The sequence below is a fragment of the Anopheles aquasalis genome, chromosome 2, assembly GCF_943734665.1.
Source record: "Anopheles aquasalis chromosome 2, idAnoAquaMG_Q_19, whole genome shotgun sequence".
Lineage (NCBI taxonomy): Eukaryota > Metazoa > Arthropoda > Insecta > Diptera > Culicidae > Anopheles > Anopheles aquasalis.
In genome coordinates this window covers 18,932,501-18,950,021 of record NC_064877.1, presented here as the reverse complement: position 1 = coordinate 18,950,021, position 17,521 = coordinate 18,932,501, and the positions used below count along the sequence as shown (strand labels likewise).

General features: G+C 49.0%; 7 protein-coding genes and 1 non-coding gene across 9 annotated transcripts; 3 read left to right on the top strand and 5 right to left on the bottom strand.

The window, feature by feature from the left end:
• The first annotated feature begins 2,312 nt into the window (after positions 1 to 2,312).
• On the top strand, positions 2,313 to 4,497 carry LOC126570247 (asparagine synthetase B [glutamine-hydrolyzing]). The gene is made up of 2 exons (XM_050227858.1): positions 2,313 to 4,398; positions 4,459 to 4,497. Exon 1 carries the CDS (start codon positions 2,394 to 2,396, stop codon positions 4,083 to 4,085), a length of 1,692 nt encoding a protein of 563 aa, XP_050083815.1. The 5' UTR covers positions 2,313 to 2,393; the 3' UTR covers positions 4,086 to 4,398; positions 4,459 to 4,497.
• A 564-nt stretch (positions 4,498 to 5,061) lies between these two features.
• LOC126570248 (uncharacterized) lies at positions 5,062 to 8,210 on the bottom strand. Its single transcript, XM_050227859.1, has 4 exons — positions 7,652 to 8,210; positions 6,260 to 6,370; positions 5,676 to 6,176; positions 5,062 to 5,600 (listed from the first exon to the last, which is right to left on the bottom strand). The coding sequence occupies exons 1-4, from the start codon at positions 7,826 to 7,828 to the stop codon at positions 5,439 to 5,441; spliced, it is 951 nt and encodes a 316-aa protein (XP_050083816.1). The 5' UTR covers positions 7,829 to 8,210; the 3' UTR covers positions 5,062 to 5,438.
• A 1,618-nt stretch (positions 8,211 to 9,828) lies between these two features.
• Trnas-gcu (transfer RNA serine (anticodon GCU)) lies at positions 9,829 to 9,910 on the top strand. Its single transcript has one exon. It is a non-coding gene; the product is annotated as a tRNA-Ser (tRNA).
• A 1,231-nt stretch (positions 9,911 to 11,141) lies between these two features.
• LOC126570254 (uncharacterized) lies at positions 11,142 to 11,800 on the top strand. The gene is made up of 2 exons (XM_050227866.1): positions 11,142 to 11,349; positions 11,409 to 11,800. The coding sequence occupies exon 2, from the start codon at positions 11,441 to 11,443 to the stop codon at positions 11,741 to 11,743; it is 303 nt and encodes a 100-aa protein (XP_050083823.1). The 5' UTR covers positions 11,142 to 11,349; positions 11,409 to 11,440; the 3' UTR covers positions 11,744 to 11,800.
• A 410-nt stretch (positions 11,801 to 12,210) lies between these two features.
• On the bottom strand, positions 12,211 to 13,303 carry LOC126570251 (NADH-quinone oxidoreductase subunit B-like). The gene has a single exon (XM_050227863.1). The coding sequence runs from the start codon at positions 13,155 to 13,157 to the stop codon at positions 12,534 to 12,536; it is 624 nt and encodes a 207-aa protein (XP_050083820.1). The 5' UTR covers positions 13,158 to 13,303; the 3' UTR covers positions 12,211 to 12,533.
• On the bottom strand, positions 13,243 to 14,823 carry LOC126570249 (mitochondrial potassium channel-like). Of its 2 annotated transcripts, XR_007607831.1 has the most exons (3): positions 14,214 to 14,823; positions 13,642 to 14,139; positions 13,243 to 13,367 (listed from the first exon to the last, which is right to left on the bottom strand). XR_007607831.1 is itself a non-coding variant. In XM_050227860.1 (2 exons), exons 1-2 carry the CDS (start codon positions 14,715 to 14,717, stop codon positions 13,699 to 13,701), a joined length of 945 nt encoding a protein of 314 aa, XP_050083817.1. In that variant the 5' UTR covers positions 14,718 to 14,823; the 3' UTR covers positions 13,415 to 13,698. The 2 variants fall into 2 exon arrangements, 1 of the variants encoding a protein (XP_050083817.1); XM_050227860.1 differs by lacking the exon at positions 13,243 to 13,367 and having other exon boundaries at positions 13,415 to 14,139.
• Positions 14,824 to 14,996: 173 nt separating this feature from the next.
• Positions 14,997 to 15,670, bottom strand: LOC126570253 (uncharacterized). The gene is made up of 2 exons (XM_050227865.1): positions 15,333 to 15,670; positions 14,997 to 15,263 (listed from the first exon to the last, which is right to left on the bottom strand). The coding sequence occupies exons 1-2, from the start codon at positions 15,546 to 15,548 to the stop codon at positions 15,081 to 15,083; spliced, it is 399 nt and encodes a 132-aa protein (XP_050083822.1). The 5' UTR covers positions 15,549 to 15,670; the 3' UTR covers positions 14,997 to 15,080.
• A 139-nt stretch (positions 15,671 to 15,809) lies between these two features.
• LOC126570250 (uncharacterized) lies at positions 15,810 to 16,984 on the bottom strand. Its single transcript, XM_050227862.1, has 2 exons — positions 16,467 to 16,984; positions 15,810 to 16,399 (listed from the first exon to the last, which is right to left on the bottom strand). Exons 1-2 carry the CDS (start codon positions 16,869 to 16,871, stop codon positions 15,944 to 15,946), a joined length of 861 nt encoding a protein of 286 aa, XP_050083819.1. The 5' UTR covers positions 16,872 to 16,984; the 3' UTR covers positions 15,810 to 15,943.
• Positions 16,985 to 17,521: the final 537 nt, after the last annotated feature.

The following is a 17,521-nucleotide window of genomic DNA, read 5'->3' as shown; positions in this document are numbered from 1 at the left end:
TCTGCATGTGCTCTGTATGTGTGCCCTGTATGTGGTTCTGACAGGAGCAGTTCTCTGGTGCTGCTGCAACACCAGAAAGCCGGCTTCTGCGCAAATTCTCTTCTCTCTGTCCTGTGGCCAACGCCGCCACCCCACCACCGAGGGCGAAATGAAAGTGAAAATCGAGCGAACCACCCCGTGCTCCCTTCACCACCCCTTTGCTGTGTGATTTTCATTTTCGTCTGACGTCACAAGACGACAGCACGGTGTGGGGATTGCGGGATTTGTTTTTCTTTCGGCGAGCAGCGAATGAGTGACGCTATCATCACCAGCGACACGGCCGTCTCGCTCGGTGACACTGTAGATGCTCGAAGGCTGAAGATGGGGACGTGTTTCTGGGAGGAAAGGGAGATGAGTATTGGGTTTTCGGTTTGATCGAATCCGTGACGACGAGTCGGTACACAGCTGCCACACAGCTACGCTGCGTACTCTATTAGCATCTGAACGCGTGGAAGCTTATCTGGAGGGATTTACCGCTAGCTGGTTCGTTAGTTGAAGAGTCTAGAGGGTATTTGGTTGCATGATTAAGATAAGCCATCGGTAGAGGCAATAAAAACTCCAGGGAGCTTGTGCCAAGACGTTCGGAGATCATTTTTGTCGATTTTCTTCTCGATTAAATTCCTGTTGAACCGTAGCGGCCTCCTGTTGGGCTCGAATAGCGTTAAGTAAGTTAAATAAATCTCGATACACAAACTAACCGTTAGTTTTATTGAGATCTTTTCCCTTTATTGTTTCATCTGCTGCAGTAAAACACTAAAACCCCAAGATTTATGGTGTAACCTTCCGTCAGCACGATTGGAACGTGAAGATTGTGTCCTTTAGATAGCGCAGCCCACAATTAGGTCAGAATATCCTGCCCTGACCCCTTGTGGAAGAAGTCTTCATATTTAATTAACGTTTATCCCACATTTATGCCTTGTGACGTCACGGGATTTCTATTTTGCTCAATTTCACGTTTTACGACGCGCGATGCTAGAGACTAGCGCTACCTTCTGCTCCTACACGCGGTTCGTGTCCAACTCTCCAAGAAGTAAACAACCATTCGGGGACGTAAACGACCTGTTTGCCAGTATTCTCGTCCCCTCCACCTCTGCTCTCTTTACACAGTGTTGCAGATAGTAAACAATCGATCCGGGGCCACTGTGGGGCACATTTGAGGGGGTTTCGATAACGTTGCGGTGCCCATTGTGTCGCAATAAGCGCCCGAAATATACAGACAAGCAGGCGGAGGGTGAATCGGAATCGTCATGCATCGCGTTGTTGCTTCTTATTTTTAGCTCTTCTCCTCCCTTAGTTGCCGAATGGTTTTGCACTAGCTGCATACAATCCCCAATCCACGGTCGTGACTGCATCGATTCGGAATCGAAATTGATTTCCAAACGCCGTAGCTATTGCGCGGCAACTGTGGATGCTGTTGGCATCCTGTTCAGCGATGCTATTGTCCTGTATCGCATTGTATCTAAGTCCGTTAAGGGGGGGGGGGGACTATTTTAAGGACTACACTAACTAACAATAGCTGATCGACATAAATAACTGTTGCATCCGATCCGGTGCTCATGACGTCATAGCGCAATGGACGAAGTGCTGTTCTGATTTGTGCTGCTTCTTAGAAGCGGCTTGCCAATCCAAGTGCACTATGGGATGGAGAGAGAGTATTATTGTGGAATACGGATTGAAGAGTGCGGTACTTGCACTTCATGCGCAATGCTGAACGCTATATTGTAGGCCTGCCGAGATTGGTTGCTATGGAGAGTACAATGCCTATTACCGCATCGATTGTGTGCATGGCAGACTGATTTAGCTCAATTCGCTTTAAGAGGCGCAATTCCAACGATTCCAACCTTACAATGGCGCTCTGTACAGTGTTGTATCTCTCAGTTTCTCTCTCTTTTGGACCGATGAGTTCAGTTTTTGTCATCATTCCAACCATAACTAGTTGGCAAAATACCCCCATTACACATTCATGAAGGCCAATCATGCCAAGTGAATCACAGAAACGAAAAACTCCGAAAAAATCACATCTTAAAACGACTGCCCCCGACCGTCCGACATCTTACTCAGCATTTGTTTATGGCATTCACCATCAGCGGGCTGTGCGGTCACGCGCCAAGCCATAACAACCCTGCCGGGCCCGTGCGCTTTATCTTCTGATTGCCGCTCGTTTGGCACAACACGGCGCGCGATACGGTCGCTGTACGGACGCCTCTCGATCGGAAAAAATGATGCAATCCGGACGAGACCTTTCTCACTGCGGACTGCGCATGATGTAGTCCGCTCAGTTGCATTTGAACACGGTAACGGTGTGGTAACGGCTCGCAGTTCAAGTAGCCAGTACCCCAAGCGGACCTTTCGGAATGTGTGGTATACTTTGCATCTTCCGTGGCCAGCAGTGCAACAAACACGATGCCACCAACGGTTGTGAGGAGAAGCACCTGGACTGTAGGAGTCTCCGCGAGATCGCTTTCCAGGCGTCCAGTAAACAGCGTCACCGTGGTCCAGACCATACCGGAGTGCTGATCGACGAGGAGGAACAGTTCGCCCTCGTCCAGGAACGGCTCTCGGTGATCGGTGTGAAAACGGGCAACCAACCTTTCACGTCCACCGACGGAACGGTGCATCTGGCGGCCAACGGAGAGATTTACAACTTTCGCCAGATGGCATCGGCGATCGGCGAGAACCGTGATGCCGGGTACGAGCCACGAAGTGACTGTGACGTACTCGGAGCGTACTATGAACGCTTCGGACCGGAAGCATTGCTCACGACGGTCCGAGGAATGTTTGCCTTTGTGTTGTACGATCGGAAGGTGGAACGATTACTGGTGGCCCGGGATCCAGTTGGTATTATCCCACTGTACGTTGGATGGGACGCTGGAGGTGCGCTATGGTTCGCTAGTGAGATGAAGTGTCTTGTGGAGCACTGTCGCGAGGTGCAAGTGTTCCCTCCAGGACATTTCTTCTACGGTCGCCCGGAGGAATACAATCCGAAGCGCTACTACAATCCTTCGTGGATCAAAGAGATACCAAGCAATCCTGTGGACTTGCAAGAGCTCCGTGACCGGCTGGAGGCAGCCGTCGAATCCCATCTGCAGTGTGAGGTCCCAATGGGTGCGCTATTGAGCGGTGGTCTCGATTCCAGTCTCATAGCGGCAATTACCGCCCGGAAGCTACACGATCGTTCCGCAAAACGCCTAAAAACGTACAGCATTGGACTACCGGGAGCCAGCACCGATCACCATTATGCTCGCCTCGTAGCGAACCATATCGGCAGCGATCACACGGAGATCCATTTCACTGTGGCCGAGGGACTGGATTACATCCGCGATGCAGTCTATCATTCAGAGACCTACGATGTAACGACGATCCGGTGCATTGTCCCGGTGATGCTACTGGCACGCTACATCCGCAGTGAAGGACTCAAGATGGTACTGTCCGGTGAGGGTGCCGATGAGCTGTTTGGTGGTTATCTTTACTTCCACCGGGCACCAACGGCCACCGAGTTCCACCACGAAACGGTACGTCGCGTCCAGGGACTTCATCTGTCGGATTGTCTCCGGGCGAACAAAGGATGTGCTGCGTGGGGTCTTGAGCTACGTGTACCGTTCCTGGATACGGACTTTATACAGCACGTCATGTCGATCCGTCCGGAAGATCGAGCACCGGGTGAGGGAAGGCTGGAGAAGTACATCCTTCGACAAGCGTTCGCCGACGGGGACTACCTACCGGCGGAGGTGCTCTGGCGTCAGAAGGAACAGTTTTCGGATGGTGTTGGATATTCGTGGATCGACACGGTGTCACAGTGGGCCACAGGGCGGGTTAGCGATGAAGAGTTCTCACAGGCGGCCACTCGTTTCCCGTTCGCTACACCCAGTACCAAGGAAGCATTTTACTATCGGAAGCTGTTTGAGGAACGCTTTGGTGGCGCCAGTGCCGCCCGGACAGTTCAACGGTGGATTCCACGTACGGATTGGGGCTGTGCGGAGGATCCATCCGGTAGAAAGCAGGACGTACACCGTGGTGTTAAGGATCGTGATGAAGGTTCAAAATAATAGAAGAAGGGGGATCGTATTTCTGTGTATTTGAATGCCTTTTAAACAAAAGACAATTGAAACTGATAGATCTGGCACAGATCAGATCTACTCTCACTTTATGGGAATAAAAAGCCGCAGTAAACAGCAACACCATGATTGAGTTATGACTCAATTAACCGTTCAAAATGTAATTATAGGCTCACCACTCATCATTAACCACTTAAACGCTGCAGCCGCTGCCATGTCCGCTGCCAGCGCATAAAGGGATACCACTTGCCCTGAATTCCTCCGCTCTTCTGTGATCGCACGCTCGATTAGCTTCATCTAAACGGTCAGTGCGGATGCCCGGTATTGACATTTGACTTAATCCCAATTAGCTTCTTCATTGCAGAGCCAACAGGGCGAGAGCTGCGGTGCCTAGTTGTTTCAAATGAGTCGCTCCATCCAAAATCAGTACAAAGCTCGCTCTTCTCTGGTGGAGCGAATAAAAAACAACAACAACTCTGGATAAATTAAAAACAAACCTCACTAGCGAGAAACACTGTAATGGACGCCCTCTGACCCGACAACCATGTTAACAAGCCCATCAAAAACACTAGCACAATTGGTGGCCGCACCAGGGAGGCACCAGGGAGCTCATCACAGCATCTAACTCCCGCTACATAAGATTCAATTAACTCCTCCCGCTTGGTCGCCCGTTCGGGCTGTCCGGCAATGTACCTAATTTGATTACCATTTTCTTAATTAAACCAGCACCCAGGAGGGTGTACGGTTTGCCTTCGTGTGGGTGGGTTAAGATAAACTGCATCACCGCATGGCCACAGCCGGACCGGCTCTCCGCGTCAACGAAGAGGTTAATTTTTGGGGTTGAGCAGCTGAGGAGATTCAGAAGGACTGAAATATCACTAAACTTGATCAATTAACGTCAACCGTCCGCGGATGTACTATGATGGATGTATTGTCCCTTTTTTACCAGCTGGCTGACTAACTGCTGTTACGCATTCGAAATCACTCAGAAGATGATTCGTTTTATTCAGGTTCAATACAGCTTAGCTTATAGGAGCACTAAAGCATTCTATTTTTTTCAAATCTGAGACAATGACCGTTGGTTTCTGCACAAAACTCTGGAGAGAAATACACTGAGCACACCACAAAACGCACTACCAACACTATTACACGCTTCAAAAATCGATACGAAATTATGGAAAATCAAAGGAAAACATTCATTGGACATCGAACTATGAGGCACTCACATGGAAAGGCAGGCTGAGCTTCATCATCATCATCAATTAACAACAAAAAAACTGGACATGCAAATGGCACCGATGGAAAGGGGATGGTAAGATGAGGATAACCTTGGAGGTGGGTCTATCAATGAAAACGTTTCGGAAGGAACGAAAGAGCAAACAGCAGAAGCAGCAACACTCCGACCGAGACCGGATCACTCCGGAAGGCACCGCTTTGGCAAACTTTGCGAACGGAAGTCGCCGGTAGTCCGCGCCGTCGTAGCAGATTGCGGATGCTTTGAATTTCCTGTTGGTGTGAAAAACATTAAAAATAATATGATACAATGTCCTAGTGTATCGATCGCGAATCGCAGCTACGTACCTCCGGTGCCAGTCCCATCGGGATGCGTGACAGGACGACCGTAAACAGCTGACCACTTGGGATGCTCTGGCAGAAGGTGAGCACGAGCTGGTTGTTGATCGCCTTCAGCACCTGCACCGTGCCCGTGAACTGAACGTACTGCAATTGAATCATCGAACCGGACTGGGGCGACGAGGAAATCCAGAAACCGGGCCGGGAACTGTTGTAGCGCAGCGTGTACTCCAGTGTGTGTTCCGATTCGTCCCAGATCAACCGCAGATAGCGCATGCTTTGGGCTTGTAGCTGATACTGACGCTGCTGGTAGAGATCGTAGTTGGAGCTACCGATGGTACCGGTGTTGCTGCTGCCACCGGAGCGACCCTGGCCACTGCTCCCCGGTGAACCGTAACCGTACGACGTGCGATAATCCGGGTTGGACGAGGAGGACGAGGCGGAACCGCGGCTAAAGTAAGGTGGAGATGAACCACCACCTGGTTGATGGTTCGGCGGTGCCAGTGGTGTCTGTGGAGAAAGCCATGGGTTCGAGTGTGGTTAGAAGGTGGCTTGGAGGTCCTTGGGAGTCGCTACGATTACGGTTTACTTACGGAGTTGGTTACATCTGCCAGGTGGATTACGACGCACGTGTTGTACACCACTTCGCCCTCATCATGGCCATTGTGAGTAATCACCTCGCTCCCGTACCAAATGCCCATTATCTGGAAGAAGTAACCATGACCATGGGAAACACAGATTGGCGATCAACTACAGCGCAAGAACCAGACGATGTATTACTAATCTACATGATTCACAAATGGTGTTGCTTATTTATTTGCAGCTAACTTTAATAATAAATATTTATCAATTACTCTAAGCTTATTTTAAAACCCCATTCAACGTTTTTCAACCACATAAATCGAGGTTAGTTTCAATAAACTAAACGAAAAAAAGTAATCCAAGCATGCATCTACCACAAAGCGGTTTGCAGTCATTTTTATCGCGGTAACGAGCTACTAGATCATCCATCGACACCGATCATCAAGAAGATTACCAATTAGCTGACATTTCTACGAATTCTGATCCCCGATAAGGTTTGATGACCACTTGGGCCACCCATAATAGAGTCATCCGCGACACCTCCTCCTCTAACAAACGCACTGCCCAGCGGCTTAGCGACTCAAACTTCTCGCTTCTCTGTCGCTTCCTCTACGACAAGAATTCCTCGATTCCTGAACTTGAGCCACTCCGGGGGTTAATTTAATCGAAAAAAAGGTCAGCACGACAGTGACGGGATCCGGCGCCTGAGGGCGGATCCAGTACTGCCTCTGATGACCGAGAATCCATCTGCTGACGGCCTGGGTTAATGGTATTTTTAGATGGTTTTTTTCTCACATCATAATTCATTGACATGCCACGGACCACCACCCCTCGACGACAGCGACATCATTAGCGAACTCTCGTGCAACAATTATTAGAATATCCGGACTACGTCCACCAAAAGAACTGTGCGCACAGATCATTGCAGATCATCACTTCCAGGCTAAAGATAGAGGATGACGAATGGCCACTGAGCACTCCGAACAGTTATCGCATCGGCATTCTACCGGACCGTATCTATTGCGCAATTAATGCGAATTACGACACCACTCGGTGCATAAACATTAGCATCATTCACGCCACCAGTAACCGATGCACATCAGATGCGTTGTATCGGATCGAATAGCGATTCGCTGGCCTGGTAGCCCCGCCAAGGCCAACAGCATCACAACGCCCATTCGAAACCGGTGGAATGCGCGGCAGAGCAGTAGAGAGTGAGTGAGAGTGTGATTGAGTTAATTTAACTTCCGTGCGAACCACAGCCCCATCATAACACTGACCCAATAGGTACTGCCACTCCACCCGTTGGATGCACTTTTTTTTTGTTGAAGAGAAGAGGAACCTCAAATGCTTCAGCGCCATAAGAATTCGCTTATTATGATGGAGGGCTTTGTCTTACTCACCTGCTCCACGTCTAGGCTGTTCTGTGAGTTCAAATCCGTACAGTGTTGCGACGGATAGTTGGCTCGGTTCTCCATCGAGTTGTTCCCGTGCACCTGGTGTGCATTGCCGGCCAGAAGAACCACCAACAGCACCACTACCCTGAGCTGGGATGAGGGGCAAGATCGTTTCGTTGCCATTACTTTTGTGGAATTGAGATTCGGATGAGATACGTCCGTTGGCTGCAAATTAATCGCTTCTCGGACACTAGCACTGCGGTTCAGTTTGTACGCTCGCTGATAAAGGCTTCTTTCTTGATTACACCAGAAACACACTGATCAACACTGGACACCACAATCGATCGTTGTGGTCAAATTGCGCTGGTATTCATCCGCCTTGTTACCTTCGTCACCTCTTTTCTAACACATCAATTCACTCACAAAACGTATGCACGGTCCCCGTGTCCACGGTCCTTCCGGCCTGACCTGAACGGAACAGCAATTTAACCCACTGCCGCCAAGTGATCGCGGGTCAACAACAGCACCAGCAAGAGGGAGCGACACCAAACAGCACGAGCGAGCGATAGCGTGTGACTAAACGCGAGGCACCGCACGGTCGTTGCTTTTGTACCAGCGTCATCGTGTGTAGACGGTAACTCGGTGGCCAATGTGCGATGCGGCACCACCCTAGACCCAAGGAGAGAGCAAGAGCGAGAGAGAACACGTGAAACGATGAGCTGTTTTATGATAGCGATAGAACAGTGAAAGTGAGACCGAGCATGGCGTGCAGTCAACAGGACTCTCGCCTGTGCCGGAATCCTTGCTGGTCCCTCACGGTGGTCAGTCTAGCGTTGGCTAGCACGAGCATCCAGTGTAATCAGGTCAAGGGAGTCCGATGTCGTCGCTGGCCGCGAGATGAAAGTGAAACTCCCCCCGGGGAGGAAGTGGCGCCAGGCGGTTAAATTTTTCCGCCATTTCAAGTGGCGAGGAACTGTCCCTCCGTTTCAACAAAAAGGTCGCCAATACGCCAATGAAAACCGGAAAGTTTCCGTCCATTTTTTTTGGGTTAGCACGATGGTTCTGGCTACGACGCAGTTCTGAGTCAGACAGCGGCGCTCGGCAATGGCGCTTTTAGGTTTAGCAGGGAGCAGGAGGTTTTGGCACATTTGAAGGGAGCATACGAACGGTTCCAGAACGGAAAATGGGGGAGTGGGTGGGATGTGTGTGTTCTTTTGGGTGTTTTATGTGCGTCTTCTTCTTATCGATGGTAAACAGGGCCCCCTCGGGATGGTGATGAATCGCTTCCGAGGGGTTCCCATTTTTGTGCGGTGGCACACTGTTGTTCTAGATTCTATTAATGCTATTACGTCTTCCTGTTCGACGAAGGACGAAGGATGTTCCTTCAATTTTGTACATCCTTTTTAGGTGACACCGTACCGATTTTATGGGTTGAGTTTCTCAAGGGGCCTGCAATAAGAATATAAAGTTGTAACAACATTTTTTGTAACAGATTGTTCTGAAAGGGTATTAAAGGGAATTAAATATGCTAAATTATCCTTGAAGCATGTTTTAACGATGCCCGAAACCAGCGATAAAACAATAATTGATAAGATAAACAAGGAATAATACAATCGTGCTATCACTGGCCGTGAAGTGAACTCAATTGAGATTCCCCCTAGAATTGGATTACATAAAGTGCATCAACGAGGCGAGAGATCATGCAGCACAAATAGTTTATAGCACGTCTGTCTAGGAACCGAGTCTTCTTCCAAAACTTTATCTCTCACGAAGCGTCTCTTCCAAAGCCACAACCGTAGAGAGATCGAGTTTGATCGAGCTTCACCGTCCGTCCGTTCGTGGGTGAAATTTTATTGAATAAATCCAACAATTAAAACGCTACACCCACTGCACCCGTCTGCAGTGCACGGAACGCTGCACGGCGAGTTCAGTCCAACGCGTGAGCAAGATCGAATGATCTTACCCGGAACGAACTCGCTCCCTCGACTCGCACTCGTTATGAAAGTAAAAATGATGGCCCTCACGAATGCTTCTTGCTCACCACGACAGTATAGAATGAAGGAGAGAAAGAAAGGGTTCAAGGCGATCGTAAACGATCCTTCGATTGGCAGCAGTTGCGGATGCTGTGAAGGTAGACAGCGATCCCTTCGCTCTTGCGAGGTATGGGCATTCCGAGCCTTCATGACGAGGTGGCCGAGTGGTTAAGGCGTCGGACTGCTAATCCGATGTGCTCTGCACGCGTGGGTTCGAATCCCATCCTCGTCGACGGAAATCTCTCTGGAGAAAACAAAGAGTAAACACGGGGGGGTGGGTATTCCCCATCATCCAATCATCATCCATCGATCGATCCTGATTAGGATGAGTATGATGTGTCAAAGCATCTCTCTCCTTTGCTCTTCTCGCTCACCTGTGAGATTATTCTAGTTTTTATTAAAACATGATAAGAAAATGACGACGATAGAACGATTCCTGTGCTACATTTGTCGTTCTAAAGCAAATATCTCTCCCTGTTAAATTCTCGGACATATCCCTTTTTTGTGAACCATGCGCCTTATGATACAAAAGAAAACACCTGGTTTCAAACTTTATTTTGCTTTTAAATTTTTCCTTGAAACTATTTCTCGTTTCTCAAACCATTCCTACCCTTCCTTGATGATTCATCGCCGCGCAGACATTGTCTCTCCGTTTGATCGGTGCTCCCGACTATCGCATAAAACAAAAAAAGTGACACGTTTGTAATTATTTTTTTGCTCGTATCGTCCCCTTTAGCGAAGGCATGTTGCCACCGGCCATTCGATACAGACACCGCTACACTCTGTCGCTGCTGTTTAAAGTTGTCTACCGTTGCCAGAACACACCGATCGGTTTGCCGTTGGTTATTTATCGAACCTAAACATACGCGGGAACGAGTATCCCCTTTCGATTATTTGTTCCGAAACGGCGGGAAGGTCACAAGGTGGTTGCTTATTGCTGCAACAGCCTGTTTGCGGAGTGTTCGCAACGAACGGGCCCAAACAGTGTTACCCCGTCTCGTCGTTACTCAATTAAACTGTCGCTATACACTTAGACCAATGTTTTCCAAACATTGGTACATTAACTATGTTGCTGTAGCTGTACACTCACTTACAGCAAAGGAAAGGATTGAATTAAAATTGGTAGCGTGAGATAAAAACTCGAACTGCAGTGCAAGGCAGGCAGCATCAGCATAATTTACTGCTGCCATCAGAGGCGCACGCAGATTACCGGTATTGGGCGCCACCGAATGGTGGTGTCACCGTGGTGATGGATGGGTTTCGGTCGAAAATGGGGCTTATCAGCGGCATCGTGTTTGCCAGACGATGACGACACACATTGGCCGATAGTACAAAGCAAAGAGATTCATTAGCCAGACGAGAGAAAAGAAATCGAAGCTCTCGAGAGTAGCTCTCGCTGCACCCGCACCCGCACGAGGCACCGGCCACCGCTGGCATCGTGGTCTCTGGTGTGCGCGCACGCGACCACGCGGGACTTTTCTAATCTAATCACGCATTAATACGCCAGCCACGGTGTGGCTTTTTGTTTGTTTGTTTTTCTCCGCTTTTCGCTGCTTTCATTGAGCGAACGAACCAGCAGAGGTGTCACGGTTGGCACCCGTTGCTGCTGCTGCTGACCCGAGACTCTGGCGGCCAACCACATCCGGGATAACGAGCAACTGTACTAACCAGGCAAGTACGAACTGCGCTCTCGAACCGTGTACACGCTAATTCCTCTCGAATCCGTTCAGTGTTTGCAGTGACCATCCCGGACATTTCAGGAATGGCCGAGTCGAGGCCGGGACCATCTGCCGAGGAGCCTGCGACGCCCATCCGGAAAATGGTTTCCTTCGATCTGCTCGACGAACTGGAGCTGCTGCTGCACCGTAAAGGACGCCTAGCGGTGGTCATGGTAACGGTCATCGTACTGGCGCTGTGTTTCCTCGTTGTTGGCTTTCTGATGGCTACCGGGATCCTGTTGATCACGTTCTTCCTCTTCATCGGTGGCATCAGCGCAAACCTTGAGGTGGACGCTGCGACCGGACTGTTGCCCACCACCTTCTTCTCGTCGGTGGTTTCGGAGTGAAGAATAGATGAATTGAATAAAAGTGTCCAATCCGTCTGGGTGGACGGGCCCAAGTCACTCTAATTGCTCCGTTGCGGAAATTGACTTTAATCGCCATACCATGCTCGCACAGACCACGGAATGTGATTTCGTAAAGTCCGTGTGACCGTCGTCGTCGTCGTCACCGTCGTCGTGCGTGTGGGCTAAATGGTTCCGATCGTGCAACACCCCAAAAAAGGAGAACCCACGGTTAAGATGAAACACATTAATTGAGTCGGCTTTGGCGATAGAGCACGGCAACAGTTTGTGTCTGGTCTGGCAGACACTGGGACAACCGTTTCCCGTGCTACGAGCCTAATTTTCTTTTAACTGGAAAGCAAAAATGCAAAAAGGAAGTTGCTAATTAAGCCACAGAATCCACAGTGGACGGTTGGTATCGTTAAAGTGAGTTTAAACTCGCAATGAATTTGTGTAAACGGCAATTTTAAGCTTGACTTTTTATTGACTTGACTTGACCCAATCGCTAAAATTCGCTGCACCGGTCGCTAGCTAACACCGTGATCAAGTGTACGGTAGAAATCACGCGCATGCGCACATGGCTCCAATATAAAAGAAAAAGCCAAAGAGGGAATTGATGAGCACTCCATCTCTGCTATCTCTGTCCAGCTCCTCGCCCCTGTGTTATTAAGTTCCATCGAGGAATGTCCCTCTCGTTAAGTTAAAGTCCTCCACCATCCTAAAAGATATAATACTCCAACAGGCACGCCCAACCTAGTGACGACCCGGTGCTTAGTTCCATCCGGCAGCAGCTCTACTTGCGGTACCACATCTGCAGAGTTTTCATGCGCTTCACCTTTTTCTGCAGCTGCAGCACACCGTACAGCAGTGCTTCGGCGGTTGGTGGACAGCCGGGCACGTAGATGTCGACCGGGATGATGCGATCGCAGCCCCGTACAACCGAGTACGAATAATGGTAGTAGCCACCTCCGTTGGCGCAGCTGCCCATCGAGATGACCCAGCGTGGTTCTGGCATCTGGTCGTACACCTTACGCAGGGCCGGTGCCATCTTATTGGTCAGCGTACCGGCCACGATGATAACGTCAGCGTGACGGGGCGACGGGAAGAACACCACCCCGAATCGATCCATATCGTAGCGCGGGGCGGCAAAGTGCATCATCTCGATGGCGCAACACGCCAGCCCGAACGACAGCGGAAACATCGAGTTCTTGCGAGCCCAGTTCAGCACGTCGTCAAGCCGGGCCACCGTCCAGTCGGCCCAGTTCGATTGCTTCGTGCCGAACGGTGAGTACGGCAGTTTCTCCGGTCGATTCTTCTGCACCACCGGTAGGGTGGCCTTCGAACGGATCTGCGCGACAGAACCATTAAGCGCGGGCAGGCACATGGCCCGCGTCCACATCGGGCGCACAGCCAACATAGCGACGCACAGACCAGCAGAGCTCTTAAGTCCCTTTTGCAGTGCAGAACCACCTCCAAAACCAGTAATGGGGTCAGTCGGTCGCGATTATCCGCAAATGTTTTGTACTTTTGACACTTGGTTGTTAATCTCTTGGCCTACTGCTGGACGTTGACCCGTCAATTTTTTTGACAACCCTTTGGATCGGCTGGCCGGCGAAATCAGCTGTACCTGTTCAAGATTATCAGGAGAAGCATCAATTAATGGTTGATTGATTGCTTATTCGTTCGTTACGAGTTATGAAACCTTTTTATTTTAATGCTTTTCTGAGGAATTCATGAGTATTCATTTCAACTAATAGTGTATTGTTTCCCAAAACTAATTTTTATCAAAGGAACCCTCGTATTAATCGTTATTTCATTCTAAGCTACCTATTTACACAACAATACAACAATTCCTTCACCAATTGCATGCACTTTGTAGAATGATTGATTATTTGGTTTACCCTGTGTGTTGGACCGTTTAAATGCGGATACCACGAAGCGGACACGCAGCTTCAATGTTATCCTTTCGGTACGAAAAACCGGAAGAACCGAGATGTATGTCGTCGCAAGTAGCTTCCCCATGATTCGTTCACCCGCGCCAGTTGAGGCCTTTCGGCAACGCGTCTTGCCACGAGCTGTCGCTGAACGGTTCCGAGCGTCGCCTCCAAACTGCTCAGCTGCCGTTGCACATCAAGCAGCATGCGTTGGTTTTCCTCTCCGGCCTTTCGGATCGTCTCGAACTGTGTGTTCCGGAAGTAATAGTTGATGGAGGTGGCAATAATGCCGAGCAAGGCACCGACACCCGAGGCAATGATTGACCAGTACTTGACGTTGTTCGCCTGCATTCGTTCCTTCTCGTGGGACGTCTTCACCGAGGCCGTTAGGTGAGAGAACAGTTCGCGTTCTTCTTGATCAATGATTTGAAAGATTTGATTTTTCTCCTTTTCCCGTGATAAGACCTGAAAGGCGGGGAAATGTAACAGCGATTAAAAGTAATGACATAATGGGACAATCCAGTTCCGCCAGGACCCACCTCGAATTCTTCCTTAATCAGCTCCACGTAGCGATGCTCACCGCGGACGGATTTCTGCAGCTCCAGGTGAATGTCCTGCAGCTGTTTCCGGACGAGCGTCAGCTCGAGAAGCACGTGCCGGCGTCGTTCCTGTACCATCTGCAGTTGGTCCTGTATCTCGATCACTTTGCTTTGGGCCAGCTTCACCTCGTTCATGCCACTGAACTCATCGTAGAAAGATTGTGCCTCGTAGAGTTTGCTTTTCGCCAGATCGAGTAGGCCGATACGACGCAGGGCGATTTCCGTTGTACGCGGCGCCGGCGGACGGTTGGTCGCTGTAGGACTCGACGCGGTAGGCGCTTCCGTTGCCGTGATCGTGTACAGATCTGCTCTTTCATCCTGCGATTGCTGGTGCCGCTGGTGGTTCCGTTCCGAAAACCCCCGGACTGCTGTGACATAACTGGGGGAAGCGTACGTTCGCCCAAAGCTACCAACCGACAGGAACAGCACTTGTCTGGTGCACATGATGCGTGTGTGTTTGCTGGAAATTAGGACGAAAAATCTTTGTAAATGCAAGCCGCGAGATGGAAATGTATCACATTTTCACAAATCAGCGGTAAACAACACGGCGCGCCGGTATCAGCCGCCCAGACAAGACATTTCTCAGCCGCCCTGCCAATTCTCAAAGACAACCGCCCAGAATGCCATCTACGATGAAAACAAAATACAAATAAGCGGTTGAGCTGTATTTGCTGTTTTCTCACAAATAAAATATACAATGTATTTGAAGAATGAAAAACAAAGTATCATTACAAAGAGTATTTATTTCCATTTTGATTCTTGAATACACTTCACTATCACAAAATTCATACCCTACTGAATGTGCAGTTACAAAAACAAATACAACATCACGGTCAGCATCATTTTCGCCAGTCGATTTCGGTTTTCTCTCAGCTGATGTTGCTTTTTTTTCTCCAAGACCATCGCCAGGGTTAGTTCATGTTGTAGCATCTGCAGTTGGAAGTATTTGGCGTCCAACATTCCCGTGAGGCGCGTTCTTTCTGTGCTCAACTAGTGGAAGAAAAGATGCAGAAACCATCGAATTACACCGAGCGGGGCATTGTGTTGAGCAGGACTTACCACAGATAGTCGTTTTGTTATATCCGCCAATTCCAGCTCAAACTCGGACCGTTTTGTTTTTCCAACACTATTTTTTTTCTGCAGTCCCTTCACCTTCTGCTGCGCAGCGTGCATTTCCTTTATTCCCACGAAATCGTCCATGACTTTGCGTGCCCCGGTAAGAGAATTCTTACCCTGGGCGACGACAAGCCTTCCGAGCGAAAGAACTCTCTTCATTTCTTTTGAATCTGATCAAATCAAACCGATAATATCTCGTCTACCGTGCTTAGAACAAATTCCTACTTGGACTTGGACGGACTTGTCTCAAAGACTGACCAGCAACGGTCGAAATGTCAACACGGCGTTCGACACCGATACCAGCCGCCCAGGCTTCTTACAAGCGGATGGAGCCGATTCCGTTCCAACAGCTGATTCTGGACGGTTCTTAAAATAAAACTTACAATCTACACAAATAATGAACAATGAATTAGCAAACAATATTTTACCTAGAGTAACGACAATGTATTCCATAAAGTATTTCTGTGAAAGAGTAGTTATTTCGATTTTCATTCTTGAATACACTTCAGTATCACAATAATCATATTCTGCACGTTCACGTACGGCACATTGGATTACTTTTCTTTGCGGAACATGTATCCGTACAGCCTTCCCGGTTGTCGACCAAGATAACTGCCCCATGATTCGGTTGTCTGATCTTGCTTACTCGGGAACATGTAACGATAAAATCGACCCGGTTGCCGGTACAGATAACTGGCCCACGATTCGGGAGGAACGTCGACCGGCTTTTCCTCCGTTCGCCGTAGCAGCTCTTTCACGTCTGACTGGATAGAGTTTTTCCAGTTTCGAATGTCCGCATCTCTGTAGATTTCATATCCATCCTTTCCCAAGAAGGCCAAGGTACCGGCAACGATGGTCAACAGTATTTTCACCACGCGACCATTCTGTGCCACCAGATTTTGCTTTGTTTGCATCTCGAAGATGGCCTGCGTGAGTTGACGCTGTAGCACCTGCAGCTCGTAGATCGTCACGTCCAGCAGACCCGTTAGCCGTATTTTCTCGGAGTTCAACTAGCGGAAAGAAAAATGCTGTTTAATTGAACGCTGTTTCGATCGAATTCCGCCGGCCGGTACTTACCAGGAACTCTTTTTTTGTCAAGTCATAGTAAAGGGAGTCGTTACGATCGACACTGTGTTGGGAAGCATTTACCTCAGCGATCTGTTTTCTGATCTGGACCAACTCCAGCTCGTGCTGGGATCGTGTTACTTCTGCTACACTTATTTGCCCCTGTAGATCCTCCAGCTTCTGTTGCGCAGCACGTACTTCCTGGGTTCCGATGAAATCGTGGTAAAAATCGCGTGCACCGTAGAGCGCACGCTTTCCCTGGGCGATGAAACCATGCTTGGTGTCCCTAGTAACGGGATGAAGTGTTGCTAGAGCGTCGTAGTTGTCTGAATTCCGGACGGGTTTAGCAAAACAGCGATGGTTCACGATCAGCACCCGCGGAACGGAACGCCGGCCCGTCGATATTAGCAGCGACATTTCTGTTCAGTCTTATCAAACGGAACTGCTCTTTATCTTGAGTGTGTTAATTCGTATCATTCCGATAATCTCTTCCCTGTCGCGGTCTTTTTTCCTGAACTTGGTCAGTGTCAGTGTTTGTTTTGATTCTTGAGGACTCTCCAGTAACAGTCCGGTAATTGATCTATAAAGGCCTCCACAAATCAAGCGCGTAACGTTGCGTGCGTTGCGGAGCGTAGTGCTGCGGAGAAATGTATGAATTTACGTACGCTCCGCAACGTACGCAGCGTTACGTGCTCGGTTTGTAGAGGCCTTAAATCCTTTACCTGACCTGCATCGCTGGATCTCCAGCTGCACCCACAGTTTGCGAAAAAATTGTCTCGCATTGGCGCGAATGTTTCAAATTTGCGGTCACTATCATTGTAACTGTTGTGGATAACGAGGAACGCAATGAAAAATAGAGTTTAGTAGAAGTTTCCAATAATTAACGCACCTAGTATTCGTCTAGAATTAAGATAAAGTACACCACATAATCAGTAACCAGTCAAGTGTCATCAAAAGAATCGAAATAACGGACGCAAAACGTGACTGATTGTACAGCGAGTTTTGCTATTTATCAGTTGAAATACCATATTACCTTACTTAGCGACTGTCGGGCTCTTCTTCTCGTA

What these genes read in the sequence shown, in the direction of transcription:
- LOC126570247 (XM_050227858.1), top strand. Translation starts at nt 2,394, where the DNA reads ATGTGTGGTATACTTTGCATCTTCCGTGGCCAGCAGTGCAACAAACAC.
- LOC126570248 (XM_050227859.1), bottom strand. Translation starts at nt 7,828, where the DNA reads ATGGCAACGAAACGATCTTGCCCCTCATCCCAGCTCAGGGTAGTGGTG. An exon ending in ACAGCCTAGACGTGGAGCAG is followed by an intron (nt 6,371 to 7,651) that starts GTGAGTAAGACA and finishes TACTTCTTCCAG; the next exon opens with ATAATGGGCATTTGGTACGG. An exon ending in TGGCAGATGTAACCAACTCC is followed by an intron (nt 6,177 to 6,259) that starts GTAAGTAAACCG and finishes CTTTCTCCACAG; the next exon opens with ACACCACTGGCACCGCCGAA.
- LOC126570254 (XM_050227866.1), top strand. Translation starts at nt 11,441, where the DNA reads ATGGCCGAGTCGAGGCCGGGACCATCTGCCGAGGAGCCTGCGACGCCC.
- LOC126570251 (XM_050227863.1), bottom strand. Translation starts at nt 13,157, where the DNA reads ATGTTGGCTGTGCGCCCGATGTGGACGCGGGCCATGTGCCTGCCCGCG.
- LOC126570249 (XM_050227860.1), bottom strand. Translation starts at nt 14,717, where the DNA reads ATGTGCACCAGACAAGTGCTGTTCCTGTCGGTTGGTAGCTTTGGGCGA. An exon ending in TGATTAAGGAAGAATTCGAG is followed by an intron (nt 14,140 to 14,213) that starts GTGGGTCCTGGC and finishes CCCGCCTTTCAG; the next exon opens with GTCTTATCACGGGAAAAGGA.
- LOC126570253 (XM_050227865.1), bottom strand. Translation starts at nt 15,548, where the DNA reads ATGAAGAGAGTTCTTTCGCTCGGAAGGCTTGTCGTCGCCCAGGGTAAG. An exon ending in TAACAAAACGACTATCTGTG is followed by an intron (nt 15,264 to 15,332) that starts GTAAGTCCTGCT and finishes TTCTTCCACTAG; the next exon opens with TTGAGCACAGAAAGAACGCG.
- LOC126570250 (XM_050227862.1), bottom strand. Translation starts at nt 16,871, where the DNA reads ATGTCGCTGCTAATATCGACGGGCCGGCGTTCCGTTCCGCGGGTGCTG. An exon ending in TGACAAAAAAAGAGTTCCTG is followed by an intron (nt 16,400 to 16,466) that starts GTAAGTACCGGC and finishes TCTTTCCGCTAG; the next exon opens with TTGAACTCCGAGAAAATACG.